The sequence below is a fragment of the Equus caballus genome, chromosome 17, assembly GCF_041296265.1.
Source record: "Equus caballus isolate H_3958 breed thoroughbred chromosome 17, TB-T2T, whole genome shotgun sequence".
Classification (NCBI taxonomy): Eukaryota; Metazoa; Chordata; class Mammalia; order Perissodactyla; family Equidae; genus Equus; species Equus caballus.
The window spans coordinates 96972251-96986404 of NC_091700.1; the positions used below are offsets into that span (position 1 = coordinate 96972251).

Sequence of the window (14154 nt, forward strand, 5' to 3'; positions counted from 1 at the left end):
TTGTAAATAACTGAATAAAAATATAGGGGCTGGCTCAGTGGCACAGTGGTTAAGTTCACACACTCCGCTTCTCAGCGGCCCGGGGTTCACTGGTTCAGATCCCACGTGTGGACATGGCATCAGTTGGCACTCCATGCTATGGTAGGTGTCCCACATATAAAGTAGAGGAAGATGAGCACGGATGTTAGCTCAGGGCCAGGCTTCCTCAGCAAAAAGAGGAGGACTGGCAGTAGTTAGCTCAGGGCTAATCTTCCTCAAAATATATATATATATATACATATATAATTACTATTTAAATGCTTCTATGGATCTGGAGGTCAAATTATATGTATTAGGGAAAATTTAACACAATAAATTGCTATAGTATGGCATTACCTATATGAAATTGTATCTTGTAATGGAAAACACCTGTTATTTTGTGGTTTGTTTTTAGGGTGTCAACAGTATGGCACTTTTATGGCTTCAAATAATATGTTGTATTTGCACTTCTTTCAGAAATACGTGTTAGAGATAAGGAGAGAAACATTAAGAGACATATTTCTTTATTAATGTAGAAATAAGATATAATGCATTGAGATTTTTGCCAGAACAGTTCATTAAAACAAAATGGCGAATGCAACACATAAATTATGTGTATCATCCTTTATATCCATCATTTCCAACTGACTCTGGCATAGAATTTATGGGGAAAATAAATATATTTAGGTAAAATATGCAGTGATGTAAAACTAACAATCAAATTACCCACTTTTTACACATCATAGTGAAATTGTACAGTGTCTGGTGCTTTTGGAATTCACATCCATTGTGCAGAATGAAATAGTTTGTACTTTCCTGATCTACAGTAATAAACCGTAAAATTATAGTTAAGTAGATACAAGGACTTAATTTTTAGGTTGAATTAGAAGGCATCCTCTGTAGCAATATTTGTACCTTGTAATTCTAAATCAGCTACTCATGTACTGAACCACGTTAAAATTATCTCATCGTCCTAGGACACACAAGAGAAAGTTTCATTTCCTTTTGTGTGTCTATTGATTATAATTATATGTATGTTTATTATTTTGAGTGATAAATTTTGTTCAAATAATTTGGTTTCATACCGTGTTGATTAGTTTAATAAAAGAAGAAGATAGAACATTGAGCATATTCATATCCATAAAGATTTTACAGACTCAGAGAATGACTGCTGTGTTTCGTGTTAAAAAGAAAAAGTCCACATGCACCATCTGTGTCTCGCTTTTATTTTGTTACCATTAACTGAGTTATATTAAGCCTTTGCATAATATTCATTTTTTATTTCTAGCAGGTCATTAATCACGGATGTAGAACAGCCTTTGTGGCAAACTTCATTCTGAGACTAATATAAACACATGACAGCAAGCAGCCCCATCCATTAGATAGCTCACTGCCCTAAGCAGTGTTGATCTGATGCTAACAAGCGCTGAGGAGAAGTGGCACTTAGTGGGCCAGGAGGCAGACAGTTCTAAATGAGGTATAACCAAAGGGAAGGGTTCATTATGGTGCTGCCCACTTATGTTGAAGGCAAGTAACATCACTCATTTTAAACATGAACAGGTGGAGGAAAAGGAGAAAATAGAAAAGTAGCCAGATCTTTCTGAATAGGCTTTAGGAAAATAAGTAAACTTATAATCAGAAACAAGAATGCTTCATCAAATTAACAAACGTTAGTTGAGTCTATTAAATACAATATGTTGCACTCAATATTTAGGGATGCTAAGTAGGAGTCTCCTTGTACTTAAGAACTGCATAGACATTCTAGAGACACGACATAAATAATGGCGAAAAAGTAATCACAAACTTCACGTGTACCTGAGGACAGTGAAATAGCAGGATTGAGGGCACACTATTAATTGACAAGTCAGGAGGTTAGAGTGAAGGAGATTGTATCAGGATAAGAAAGGCATTTCAGTCTTGAAGAATGAGTAAGACTCTGCAGAGGGGACAGGGGGTGTATTTTGGAAAATTGTCTGGAGCCACATTATAGAGATGAAAACATATAAGACCATTTAGAGGAATGCACAGACCAATTTGATAAGAGCAAGAAGTTAAAAAAGTTGAATGCATGAAATCTGATTTAGGCCTAGATTATAAAGCTAAATTAGAGAATTTGGATTTTATTTGCAGAAAATACAAACAGTGTTTATAAGTCGCCTGCCATCAGTTTCAGAAAAAGACACATTTAGTCAAGAAGACTAGTTAGGTATATACTGAATTAATCCAAGAGGAAGGTTATCAGGGCCTAATATGGAGTGGGCAGAAAGAGAAGAAATTGAGTGAGTCTATGAAAAGACAATAAGAAGTATCTATAGAGTAATTTTATTTGAGGACTGAAGTGAGAGGAGAAGGTCAATTGAAGACACAGGGTTTGAATTTGTGAGTCTGGGAGAGTAAGGGTATCTATAGCAAAAAAGAAAATGAGAAAAAAGAAATTCATGAGGAAAAGTCAGGTTCAGGTGAACATATGAAGTTTGGGGAAGTTGAATTAAAATAATGTTTGGATTCTATACTGGGTACCAGATTAGGGATAATTCACATAGATAGTTCCTTTTGTAAGATTACTTAGGATTCACACTATTTTTAAGAATGAGGTAGAAAATAATAGAAAACAAAGATCATGATAGGAGAAGGGGGGGTGGGAGACAGCAATGACAGGGAAGATGGCGGCCACCAGAACCAGGTCTAACGCATTGGTGAAGTCGTGATGAGAAAGAACGAATGTCTTAGATGTTTGTATCATTGTGGAAACCAATAAATGAGTAAATGTCATGAGAGTAGACGCTTCAGCAATAAATATGCATTGGCCCCTCACACATCAATATCGAAAGCTTTCTCAGATCTTATTGCTACCTTTTCTGTGGAGTTCACAGACCGAAGATGGATCATCGTGAAATCTCAATGTGCAAAATGATGACACCATTCAGGATAAAATACCTGGGGATAATTTCTCACAATTATATTTTTGAGTACACACGATACAAAACAGATCAGTACTCGTTCTCTTTTCCTCCTCTATTTGTCAGTGAGATTGAGCTGTCCCACTGTGTAATCTGGTATCTAGTGTGAGATGCCAGGCTTAGGGCTGTGTTTGATTTCAGATCCACTTGCTGTTGGTCTCCTAATATTCCCATTTCTAGGCATGTTCGAGTTTGGCAAGCAGCTAGAGTGGCTGCACAGGGCTTACTATGGATGAGCGGGCCTGGGAAGGAAGATCAGTAGTTGGCGTTGTTTAGGGTTTATTACAGGGCAAGCCTGGGGCAAAGGGCTTTACACATAAACGTGATCTCTTCATCACATTTGATCTCAAAAGGCAACCCGCTCCATATAAGAATTACCATTTCCACTTTGAAGATGGATAAACTGAGACTCAAAGGGATTAAATAAGCTTTTCAAAGACTTGTGTGATTGGCAGAGACCAAATTTAAATCCAAGTCACGTAACTCCAGAGCAAATGCAGGACAGGCTACCCTCAGCAACGCAAATGCTGAGCCCAGAGACACATATTTTTTAAATTATATTTGATCTTTTGCAAAAACAAACACACTTTTTTCAGAATATGCCACCTTATATATATCTATAAATAATGAGTGGAAAATCTAATCAGGCAAGTAGAATGACATATTCATAGTATAGTGTGAAACCCACAGCCCGTGCCAAGTCAAGCCATTGGTGTCAGGGAGGTTCCAAGGGTTCCCAGGATCCTGACACTGGGGAGTGTGAATGGCCCTCTCAGAAGCTGTGGAACACGTGATTGGCTTCAGAAATCAGGATGTAGCAGGATCCTGTTATCTCTTGGCAGTTTATTTAGAAGTATCACACACAGTGGAAAAAACAAGGGAAGTGAGCCATAGAGAAGGACCTTATCCATTCGAACCAGAGTCCAGCAAAGAGCGATAACCCCAAATGAGGCTGAGGAGATGCCATCTCATCCATGAGCTAAAACAGAGCACTTAAAATTCCCACTGACCAGAATCCTCCTGTTGCCAAATGATGCAGATGGGGAGAGAATGGTGAAGTAGAGAGAGAAGGCATGTGCAAATGAGAATGTGCAATAATACTGATAATGATAATGATAAGCAATATAAAAGATAGCTTGTCAGTAACTCAGAAAACTAGGACTGCATAAGTGAAAATCTTCAAAGTTCGATAGAAATAATTAAATGGGAAATACATTATTAATATTATGTCACATTTACATTACTTATAGAGCATCGAGTCAGCACCAAGCAAAGTATTACCAGGTGGTAGCAATGAAATATTCTACAATATACACTCAACTGCACATGAAAAGATTTAAAGAAAAGGAAGCTGAAAAAGGTCTTTAGTTTCAACATCATGAACAAACTTTATTTAGATACTCAAGATCCATTACACCTAATCTCTAGAAAAAATTCCCCTAAAGAGAATATGTAACCCCAAACAGGTTTGAGACAGAGTAGGATTCATCTCCACTCCTGGGTCTCTGGTCTCTCTTTGTCTGTAACATCTAATGAAATCCCCAGCAGGATTTTACAAGGCAGGTTGAGTTTAAAAGCATTGTGTCAAACTATATTAGGTACATGTTAGACCTGGAAAGAAGTGAAAGAGTGCAAGTTTAAAATAAAACAGAAATTTGTCCTACAAGAGAAAAGAGCTGGGCTAAAACTCCCTGTTGGTTTAGGAATTATAATGGATACATCACTATTATTAATTATTTTTAATATTTATTTTTAATTTTTGAATAATTAAAAATACAAAAATTGCAAGTATGTATGGATTTATCTGGTTACTAGAGAGTTTCTGCATCTTTTTTTCATATTTATTGGCCATTCTTTTCCACTTATATTATTTGCCCAATCTTTTATTTTATTTCCAGTTTTTCTCATTGATTTGTAGGAGTCATTTATAAAATACTAATAATTTATTGATTATACACACAGCTTATTCTCTCTGTCTTTGCTTGACTTTTTGTTTTATTATTACATGTCTGGCGTTTGTGGATGAACAGGAGTTAAGGTTAATGTTGTGAGACTGAGCCATCATTCCCGTTATAGTTTGTGTTTGTGAGCCATATTTCCTTACGTCAGTCATGAGAGGATCATTGTGGTACGCGTGTAAATGTTTTAAGCTTTGCCGTGCGTATTTGGGATGTAACTCCTCTGGAACTCATTGCTACACATGGCACGAGACAGAGGGCAGCGTTTGTCTCCTTTACAAACAGATCCTCAGTTCTCTTGACATCATCCTTTACTACCGATGCAGCAGTGACACGGCACCTGTCATACACCAATCCCCACGCCTGTGTGGGCTTAAGTTAGTTCTCTGGTCTGTTCCAGTGAGCTCGTTTCCTAGTCTCTGCACCAGAACCACAGTGTTAATGATTGTGGCTCTTTGAAGTTTTTATGGAGATATAATGCATACAGGAAAGTGCTCCTTTCTAAGTGTATAGTTGGGTACGTTTTCACGAGAACTGAGATGCAGAACATTACCAGCATTCCAGAAGCCCCATTCTTGCTCCTTTCCAATCACTAACACTTTGTCCAAAGTACCACCAACCTGACGTCTAACAGCGTCAACTGGTTTTACCTGTTTTTATACTTTATGTAAATGGAATCTTATAGTATGTTCCCTTATGTGTCTGATAGGTTCCACTCAATATTACATCTGTGAAATTCATCCAACTATTTATTGTCAGTGTAGATTATTTATTCTACTTTTAAAAATTCTTGCCCTTATTTTAAATAACTGCACACTTATGGAAAGTTTGCAGATAAATACAAACGACTTTTCCTCAACCATTTTCAGATAACTTGCTGGCATGTGGTCCCATCAACCTTGAATACATGTGTTGTGCATTTCCTACAAACAAAGGCATTCTCCTGTGTAACCTCCATAAAACCATCAAAATCAGGAAATTACTACTGCTACACTGCTGTTGTGTCATCAAGAGGCCTCCTTCAAGTCTTTCCCACTGCCCCAGTCATGCCCAGATAGCCAAAGATCAAGGCCACCATCACACGCTGTGTGTGTTGAACCACCAGGTCTTTCCTCTTCAGTCTGGAGCAGGTCCTCAATCTTCTCTTGAGCTTCTCAACCTGGACATCTTTGAAGATACACGCCAGTTATTTTGTAAAATAAAAATTAAGTTTTTCTGATATTTCTTCATGACTCAGAAGTCTTCCTATCATTTAGTTTTTATCGTAATGTAATCGAATTCACTAGAAACTCAAAAGGACTAAAAATACTGGCACTCAGTCACCATAGCAATCATCATAAATGACTGTATCACTAAAATCAAGTTAATTAAATTTGTCTTAGTGAGGAATTTGTAAATGCATAGGCATTTTAGCTGCCATGGCCTTGTATTCACATTAAAAATCCTTGCTATCTTGCATTACTGGAATTAAATGTTGCTGAGAGAAAGTGTATTTGATGTAAATGACCACAGTTTCAGCTTACTATGGATAACTGTTAAACTTGATTTTTGTGAGTCGCTTTTCGTAAAGACAGCGGAATAATTTAAAGCCTGTGAACCAAGTCACAAAGGATCAAATGTATGCTGCCATTTTGTCATTAGGAATGCTTAAAACGTGCTGAGCAAGGCATAATGTTTCCAATGTTTTAAAGTTACAAATGAGGTCCAAAGTTAGAGATTTGTTTGCTTTCGTGTATTGGAAATAAGTCTGTTGCATCACGAGGTAAAGGATCGTGAACCTTTTCACAGGAACTTGTCTTCCTGCTTCGCCCTCTTTCAGGTCTCCCAGCTGTACCTCAGCAGCACCGGGCAGCCGAGCGCCTCTCTGCCACCTCACATATTCTCCTGCGCCGAGAGAGCCTTTCACCAACTTTACCAGGAGCAGCGACCCCAGTGCTTTATCCTCAGGTGAACCCACCTGCCCCTCACCCCATCTCAACTTTGCCCTGGGGCTTGGTGTTTCTTATGGTTTACGCTTATTTACTTCCTCAGCAGTTTGCAGTCCAGGATGTCTTTGCAATAAGTACGTTTGACTCCTTACAAAGAAGAAGCATCTTTGTTATTAGAAATAGCCCCAGGTGTGGCTGGATCAATAGCAACAAACTTAACCTGAAACTCAATTCATTTTGAAGATTTACAACTTAGAACCAGAGTGTTTTTGCTTTCAAACAGAAAACACGGGGAAAGCAAGGCACCGCATGTTGGTGAATCTCTACCTTAGTTCTCCAAAAGGTGGTGCTGCCCCGAATATAGCTTACCACCTTGCAAATGCGTTTTCCCACCTGCTTCCGGGTACTTACATTTCCTCGGATTTCAACAAAATTATACATCCTAAGTAATTTTTTATTAAAATATAATGGTAACATTAGCTCATAAATATCAAGATGCTCAGGAGAATGATTTACCTTGGAGCAAAAATTCTTCACACCTAAAAGTAAAGTGTGCCTCAAGATGTGGAGGTGAAATGTGATGATGTATTGACAGAGGAGTAAAGAAATTTTTAGGTGTTAAAATAAGATCTGCATTGAGAATTATGTTTTAGATTAGGCCAAACCTCAGCAAGAGGGAGACTTCTACAAATACTCGTGGCTTTGCTTTAGGTGTCATCAGTAGCATTGGTTGAAAAGGGTCTATGTTAATAAAGCATTGCATAAATCCAGTCGATGTGAAATGAAAGCCTGTGAGGATGGAAATCTGGATTGAATCCTAGGATGTTTCCATAAGCACTTGTTTATATACTTCTACATTGTCGATTTGATCAGAAATTCTGGGAGGGTAAGACCCATGGGTCACACACTGCAGTGTTCTAATTTTCAAAGTAGTGTGCAACTTTTCACACTTGTTCAGAAGTGCCCTGGGGTAAGAGAGGCATGGTGTGGGGGATGGGGGGAGTAGCCCCTCCTATTCTTGAATCTAGCAACTCTGTTTTTATCTGCTTTATCTATTGAGTTTTCTGGCCTGGCTTTGATAAAAAAGAGAAACCCTTTTTTAACTGTAAGATTATGGGGTGTGTGTACAATAGTAACAACTAATATTTATTGAGGACTAAGTGCCAGGAGCTCCACTAGGTGCTTTCCATGTATTATGTTATTCTTTGCTTTAGCAACCTTCTAAGGCAGGTATTATTATTGATGTTAGTATTATTGTCACCATTATTTATATCAGTATTAGAAGAGTTAACTAATTAGTCCAGGGTCTCATGATTAGTAAACAGTGAATCTGGGCTTTGAGCTCAATAGTGTGAATTAGTAAATGATGACTAATTAGTCTAAGGTCTAATAGATGGTGTATCTGGGATATGAGTCCTCTCGTCTGGCTTCTGAGCCTGAGTGAGGATGAACCACTTTCATAGCCAGAGACCAGTGCATAGCTAGCCTCCTGCTGCTAACATAACCTTTCCACAGCCCATCCCTATCTCCGCTAAAATGAAGGTCACAGACCCATGGATTTACCTAAATTCTTATTGAATTCACTTGATTCTAAAGCAGACCACTCCAGCTGTTGCTCATGGCTTGTGAAAGACATCGGTCCTTAGCAAAGCTCAGAGGAGCCAATGGATCCATTTCCTTGGGGAATCTGCCTATTATAGAGTTCACAATGTCTAGCAAGTTCTGTCAGTAAAGAAATCTGTTTATCTTTGTTTAACCCAACGATCTCTATGTGTATTTGCTCATGGAATTATTTTCCCAGTGAGACTTGTTAATATTCTGCAGAGCTAGTATCCCTTTGGGACATTTTATAAGGCTAAAATTGCCATGTATCAACCTCTTTTTCTGAGAAAAAGAATTCTTCATTCAAGTTTCAAGAGAGTATCCCCTGGTCCTGGCCTTCAGAATCAAAGAACAAATCTGTGACCATAAGGATTTCTTTTCAGTCATTCTCTTTTTTTCTTTCAGGATTGGTGTTTTCATTAGCTTCTCTACTTGCTTGGTTGTCTTGACTAAGATTAGACTTTCTCCATTTATCATTAAAATTAATAAATTTAGAATTCAATTAAATACATTGTCTAAAGATCACTTATGGAGTGTCTGTTGTATCCCATAAGTAGCATTTACAAAGGATAGTTTTTAGGATTGGGGATCAAAACTCAAATATTCCTGGAATAGATGTCCTATAACTTGGTACTAGGTCAAGAAAATTTTATTTCCAAATTTTAATTTTATTTCTCACTTTCCTGATAATTTTAGGCCCCAGTAGCACAGTAGGCCTCATCTTGAGCAATAGTCTTTAATAATTTTCGGTCCTTTGTCCCAGGCTATGACTGAGAGTTTGGAGTCTACCGTAATCTATCTTACTTTTAATTTCCTGAAAGCCTTGATAGATGGTTTTAATTAATTGTTTGAGCATGTATGCCAAATATTCATTATCCTAACTGTATTCTGAGCAAACCTAAATTAATGTTATATGCTGAACACACAAGTAACTTGTGAAATAAGCAGCATAGGGTCTGCCTCTGTCGTGTACAGATTTAGCAGACAAGGCTGTTCAAATAAGCTTCGAAATATAGGTCCATGATTGTTACAGCCCAGAATCCTTGGTCAGTTTCTAGTCTAATCATAGACTTGGATTTTCAGATCAAGGAATGTTTCTTGAACACGTTGAACTAAGATTTTTAGTTTTAACCTGATATCCCTATGGAGCCAAGCCTATCATAGCCCACCTTTTCTTTTATTTTATTTTCTTGTATTTTCTCAAGGTTTATATGAAATATGGCCATTTTGAGATTTTATGAGATGGTTAAAATGCATGTGATTTTAGCTAGCTAAGAGAGTTGATCGTTGCCCCTACCCCCACATCTGGCAATTGAGTAAGTACAATGATAGGGAGAAGAGAGAGGGGCTCACCTGACCACCCAGTCAGGCCCATTGACCTCGCGTGCCTCTGGGTTTCCACCCCTGCAGAGACTGTGTCAGCCACATTCAGCACTCTAGACTCCCCACCTATTTCAGGCTGCTCGGTGGATGCTCAGGAAACCTTGGATGAGTGTTTAGCATTGGATAAATGCTGCCTTCTATACTAGCCCTGTCCTAGGATCAGCTCAATGCTCACCTTATCCAGAAGTCTTCCCTGGTTCTCTCCAGGAGATGCAACTGCTCCTTCACCTGTGGGCACATTGCTGGCTGTGTCCCATGTCACTGTAGTTATGTGTTATGTATGTATGTACTTAGTGTTTACTGTAGACTATGCCCAATGGATGGCACAGGGGGCGGTATCTTTTCACCTCTGTACCCCCAAAGCCTCACATGGATTCTGGCACACAGTAGGCCCACTGTAACTTTCCTGTGAGAGAACGTGCAATATTTTCAAAAGGAAAATGGTATTTTCAAGATCGATCCCTGAATGAATCCAAGCAAAATCTCTATAAAAACAAGAATTCATGAAACATCAAATTATTTCGCTGGGTAGTAGAATTTTTGTAACAACAAATATAATGGTAGAAATTAAATTTCCATTATGAAAGATTTAGATTGTTTCTGCTCTAAAATTAGGTTAAAAGAATAGGTCTTTGAACTGAGAAAAGGAGCTGCTTGTTGTGTGTGGGTCGTGTCACCTGTTCGCCCGAGGCTGCTTGCTGGTGGTTCTGAAAGTAGTTAAATGTTTATGGTCAGCCCAGATGAGAGGAATACAAGCATCATTAACAACTTGACACTTGAATGACAGAATTAAATTTCAGCTCTTCTTTTCTGGCAAATACCCTTTAATCACATTTATTAGAATAAATGTTCAAGGGAGAAACTCAAGAGAGCACTAGTAAAGGGCTTTATATATTTTTTAAATGTTTTAGCTATTAGATGAATAAAGACTGTTTTTATGAATATTCCAACTGAATGCAGTAAAAACTTTATTTTATCTCAGACCACTTTGGTATAGTAATTATTGTACTAGAATTTTATGTTAACCCTATATTGTGGAGTGTCAGGAATATAATATAGTTATTTATAGAAATTAGACAAGTTATAAAGTATGCCTGGGAAATATAAAAAATGTTGTCATTAGAAATAGCAAGTTTAGTTAGTACTTGTTCCTAGATTTGAGGAAAATGGAAAACATGGGATGTCAGATCTGACAGCACCCTCCAGAGGAATCAGGCCATTTTAGGATCTGCTGCATGCCAGGCCCTCTGCTCCCCTAGTCACAGCTGACAGTCCTACCCACTTAGTTTTAACAGCTGCGTGCTTTATGTTCCTTTTGGAGAAAAGGGAAGGAAAGTTCAAAACGATGTAATCACTTTTCCAAGGAAGACATAGTGTCTTTCCTGGAAGGCAGAGAAAGATTTAACAAGGCCAGGCCATGTGGCTCTATGACACATGCCCCTCCACAGTAGATGGCTGTCACCTTGGGACCAGCTCACTGACTCTCACTTATGAAGCTGAAGACAAGTGGATAGTGTCTTTATATTCAGCCTAGCGCCTTTCTGCTGTAATCCACCCATATGCGTGGTTCTACAACGTGAGATACTGGATGGTGGAAGTTGCATCATATTCATTTGTGGTCCCAGCATCTAAGACACCATAGGGCACATGACATAGTATATATTTACTAAAAATTTTGGATAAGTGAATCAAACAGAAGAGTTAAATGATACCATAAACTCATTCAAAGTTATGTCATTCCCTCACCGTCTCTGTGTCTGAGAAGTCTCTTTGGTTATTTAATTTTGTACTATATTCTCCAAAACAGTAAACTTGTGTTTTCTCCCTCTGTTTTCTTTTAGTGGAGAGAGAGGATCTGGAAAGTCTGAAGCCAGCAAACAAATAATCAGGCACCTCGCCTGCAGATCAGGCTCCAGCAGGCCTATATTTGATTCCAAATTTAAACATGTAAGTTTCTTCTTTGTCTTGGAAAATATGTTGAACCAAGAAAAACGTAATTTACAAATAAAAGGGGACATCATAATACACTATAATTTAACTATAAATTGGTGAAAATTGGGGGAAATAAAGAAAAAAGATTGAGGCCTGATACAAATTAATATTATTCCAGTGAAGTTTTATTTTCTTACATATATTTAAAAATATTTTGAACATAGTCTCTTTTTATATTCACTCAGAAGGGTTGGATTGAAAATATGCAATATAGTTAGAGATTTTTGTTCATGTAGAAAGTGCCACTTTGGTGTTTATATACACTTGGGGGGATTGGCCCAGCAATCAATTTTTGTGGGGATTATTGAGAGCTGATGATAAAATTTCAATGTATGTAAAAGAATTGATAACGGTAATGTCATAAAGTAACCTTAATGACATTGATGAGCGGGTAATAAACTTTCAACCCCAAACCTGATTTTAAGTTATATTCTGTAACACTTGCGTTTATTTAAAGACACCTTATCTTGCTACTTTATCTTCCTAAAATACTGCCAGGATTCAAGGAGGAACCCAAAAGACTTATTAGCTGCTAAAATAAAGTTAAAAATTTTCATGCAATAAACTCCGAAATGTAACTCAAGGAAACACCTACAGGTTCTTGTCCATAGACTGATTCTCTCGTTTTCACACAGTCCCAGCAAATTTTGTTAACAGGTTTGTTCCAGGCCACAGCAGATTGAAAGAAGAAACTCAAGGATTTCTAGAAAACTCCACATGCAAGAGGGAACCCCTAGCGGCAGGGAACAGACAGCAAGATGATCAATAACCAATCAAGAAAATGGTCAGAACTCCAAAGTGTGCTGCTCTGGGAGCCTTTACCTACAGAGCTGACCCTCCACATTACAACATTTTTAGGAAGTCACTCCAGAATAATAGGACTTCATGATGATCGTTCTAAGCTTGAGACAAAATGAGACTCCTATGTACGCCCCTGTTATTTTAGGGGACTTGGAGTCCTACACTGCCCTTGCCTGTGCTCACTGGCCCCGTGATTGGGTCCCATGTATATGCTGTCACTCCCCATCCTAATCTCATCCTCCTCTTCTTAAGCTGCAGACCCACCTTTCCAACAGCCTTCCTGGCCATCCCACAGTGCACCTCAAAGACACCTCCAGAGTTTAATTCATTGTCTTCCTTCTCCCCAGTGTTCTCCTCCCAGGTGACCCATCACAATAAATGGCACAATCGCTTCCTGATTTCCACAGCCAGAAATCTGGAATTCACTTTGACTCCAGCCTCTCTCTGTCCCCCACACAATTAACAACATCCATCAATCCAGCTCTTTAGGATCCATCCAATTTTCTTCAGGCCCATGATCATCTCTATTGTTGAGACCGTCATCTTCTGTCCTCAGATTTTCTTCAAGAGTCTCCTAATGTGTTTCCTTGCTTCCCCCACTCTTGATGGTCTCCCGATGCATGTACATGTAGCTGGTCTTGACTGACAGGTCAGCTCTCCTCCCCAGCATCAATCAGAGCCCAGGTTCCTTCTAACTCATTGCTCTGTCATTCCCCAGGGCACTGTCCCCACCTGCATGGTGAGGCATCCACAATGTAACTGACAGGAAAGGAACAGGAAGCACGAGAGCAGGGAGAGGGTTTATCTTGTAAGGAGGATGTGCATCACTTATTTTCACAGTGACAGGCTTGGACTTCGTCACTTAGCTGTGAAGTTACAACTTGTCTCTAACTAGGCAGCCATGTGCTCAGCTTCAGCTGTTGATTTTGGTGAACTATTAGCAGCTTGTATCATAACTCCATTGCTCAAAACCATTACATGACTTTCTTTCCCTTTAGATCAAGTTCAGTAAGTCAGCAGGGCCCGACATTCTTCAGGATGGTGTCGTTTTCTTCTCCAGCCTTATAGAGTTACTTCCCTGTTCTCTTATTCTTGCTGAAGCCACATTTGGACACATATCCCTCCCAAACTGGGCCATGAGGTCTTGTTCATTTATTAGTTTATTCAGCAATTACCTATTAAGTGGCTGCCTCGAATTCAGAGACACAGCTTAGTACCTACCATATGGTAAGGGGTCAATTTCTAGGTGGTAAATGAAGGAATAAATACCTGAATAAAACATTTATCAGTAGTTTAGCACACCTAGGAAATATTTAATTATTCACAAACCTAAATTAACTTACTCTAGTATTATCAAGTAAATTTATTGTGGATAAACCATTTGTATGTAATCAGGACCCTGTAAATTTTGTGTTGTGTGTGTGTATGTGATGTGTACAACCAATATTGTCATTTTCTTGAATCTGTCTTACCCACCTTTAATTAGACAATGGGAATTTCCCCTTCTCTCTC

The 14154-nt window shown here is 38.5% G+C and overlaps 1 protein-coding gene across 4 annotated transcripts in view; it reads left to right on the top strand.

Annotated features, from left to right (window-relative positions):
- MYO16 (myosin XVI) overlaps positions 1-14154 on the top strand; it is a 598386-nt gene that overhangs the window by 299329 nt on the left and 284903 nt on the right. For all 4 annotated transcript variants that reach the window (XM_023621818.2, XM_023621819.2, XM_023621821.2 and 1 more), the window contains exons 13-14: positions 6756-6883; positions 11691-11796. In XM_023621818.2, coding sequence (XP_023477586.1) covers positions 6756-6883; positions 11691-11796 — 234 coding nt within the window. The remainder of the gene's footprint in view (positions 1-6755; positions 6884-11690; positions 11797-14154) is intronic.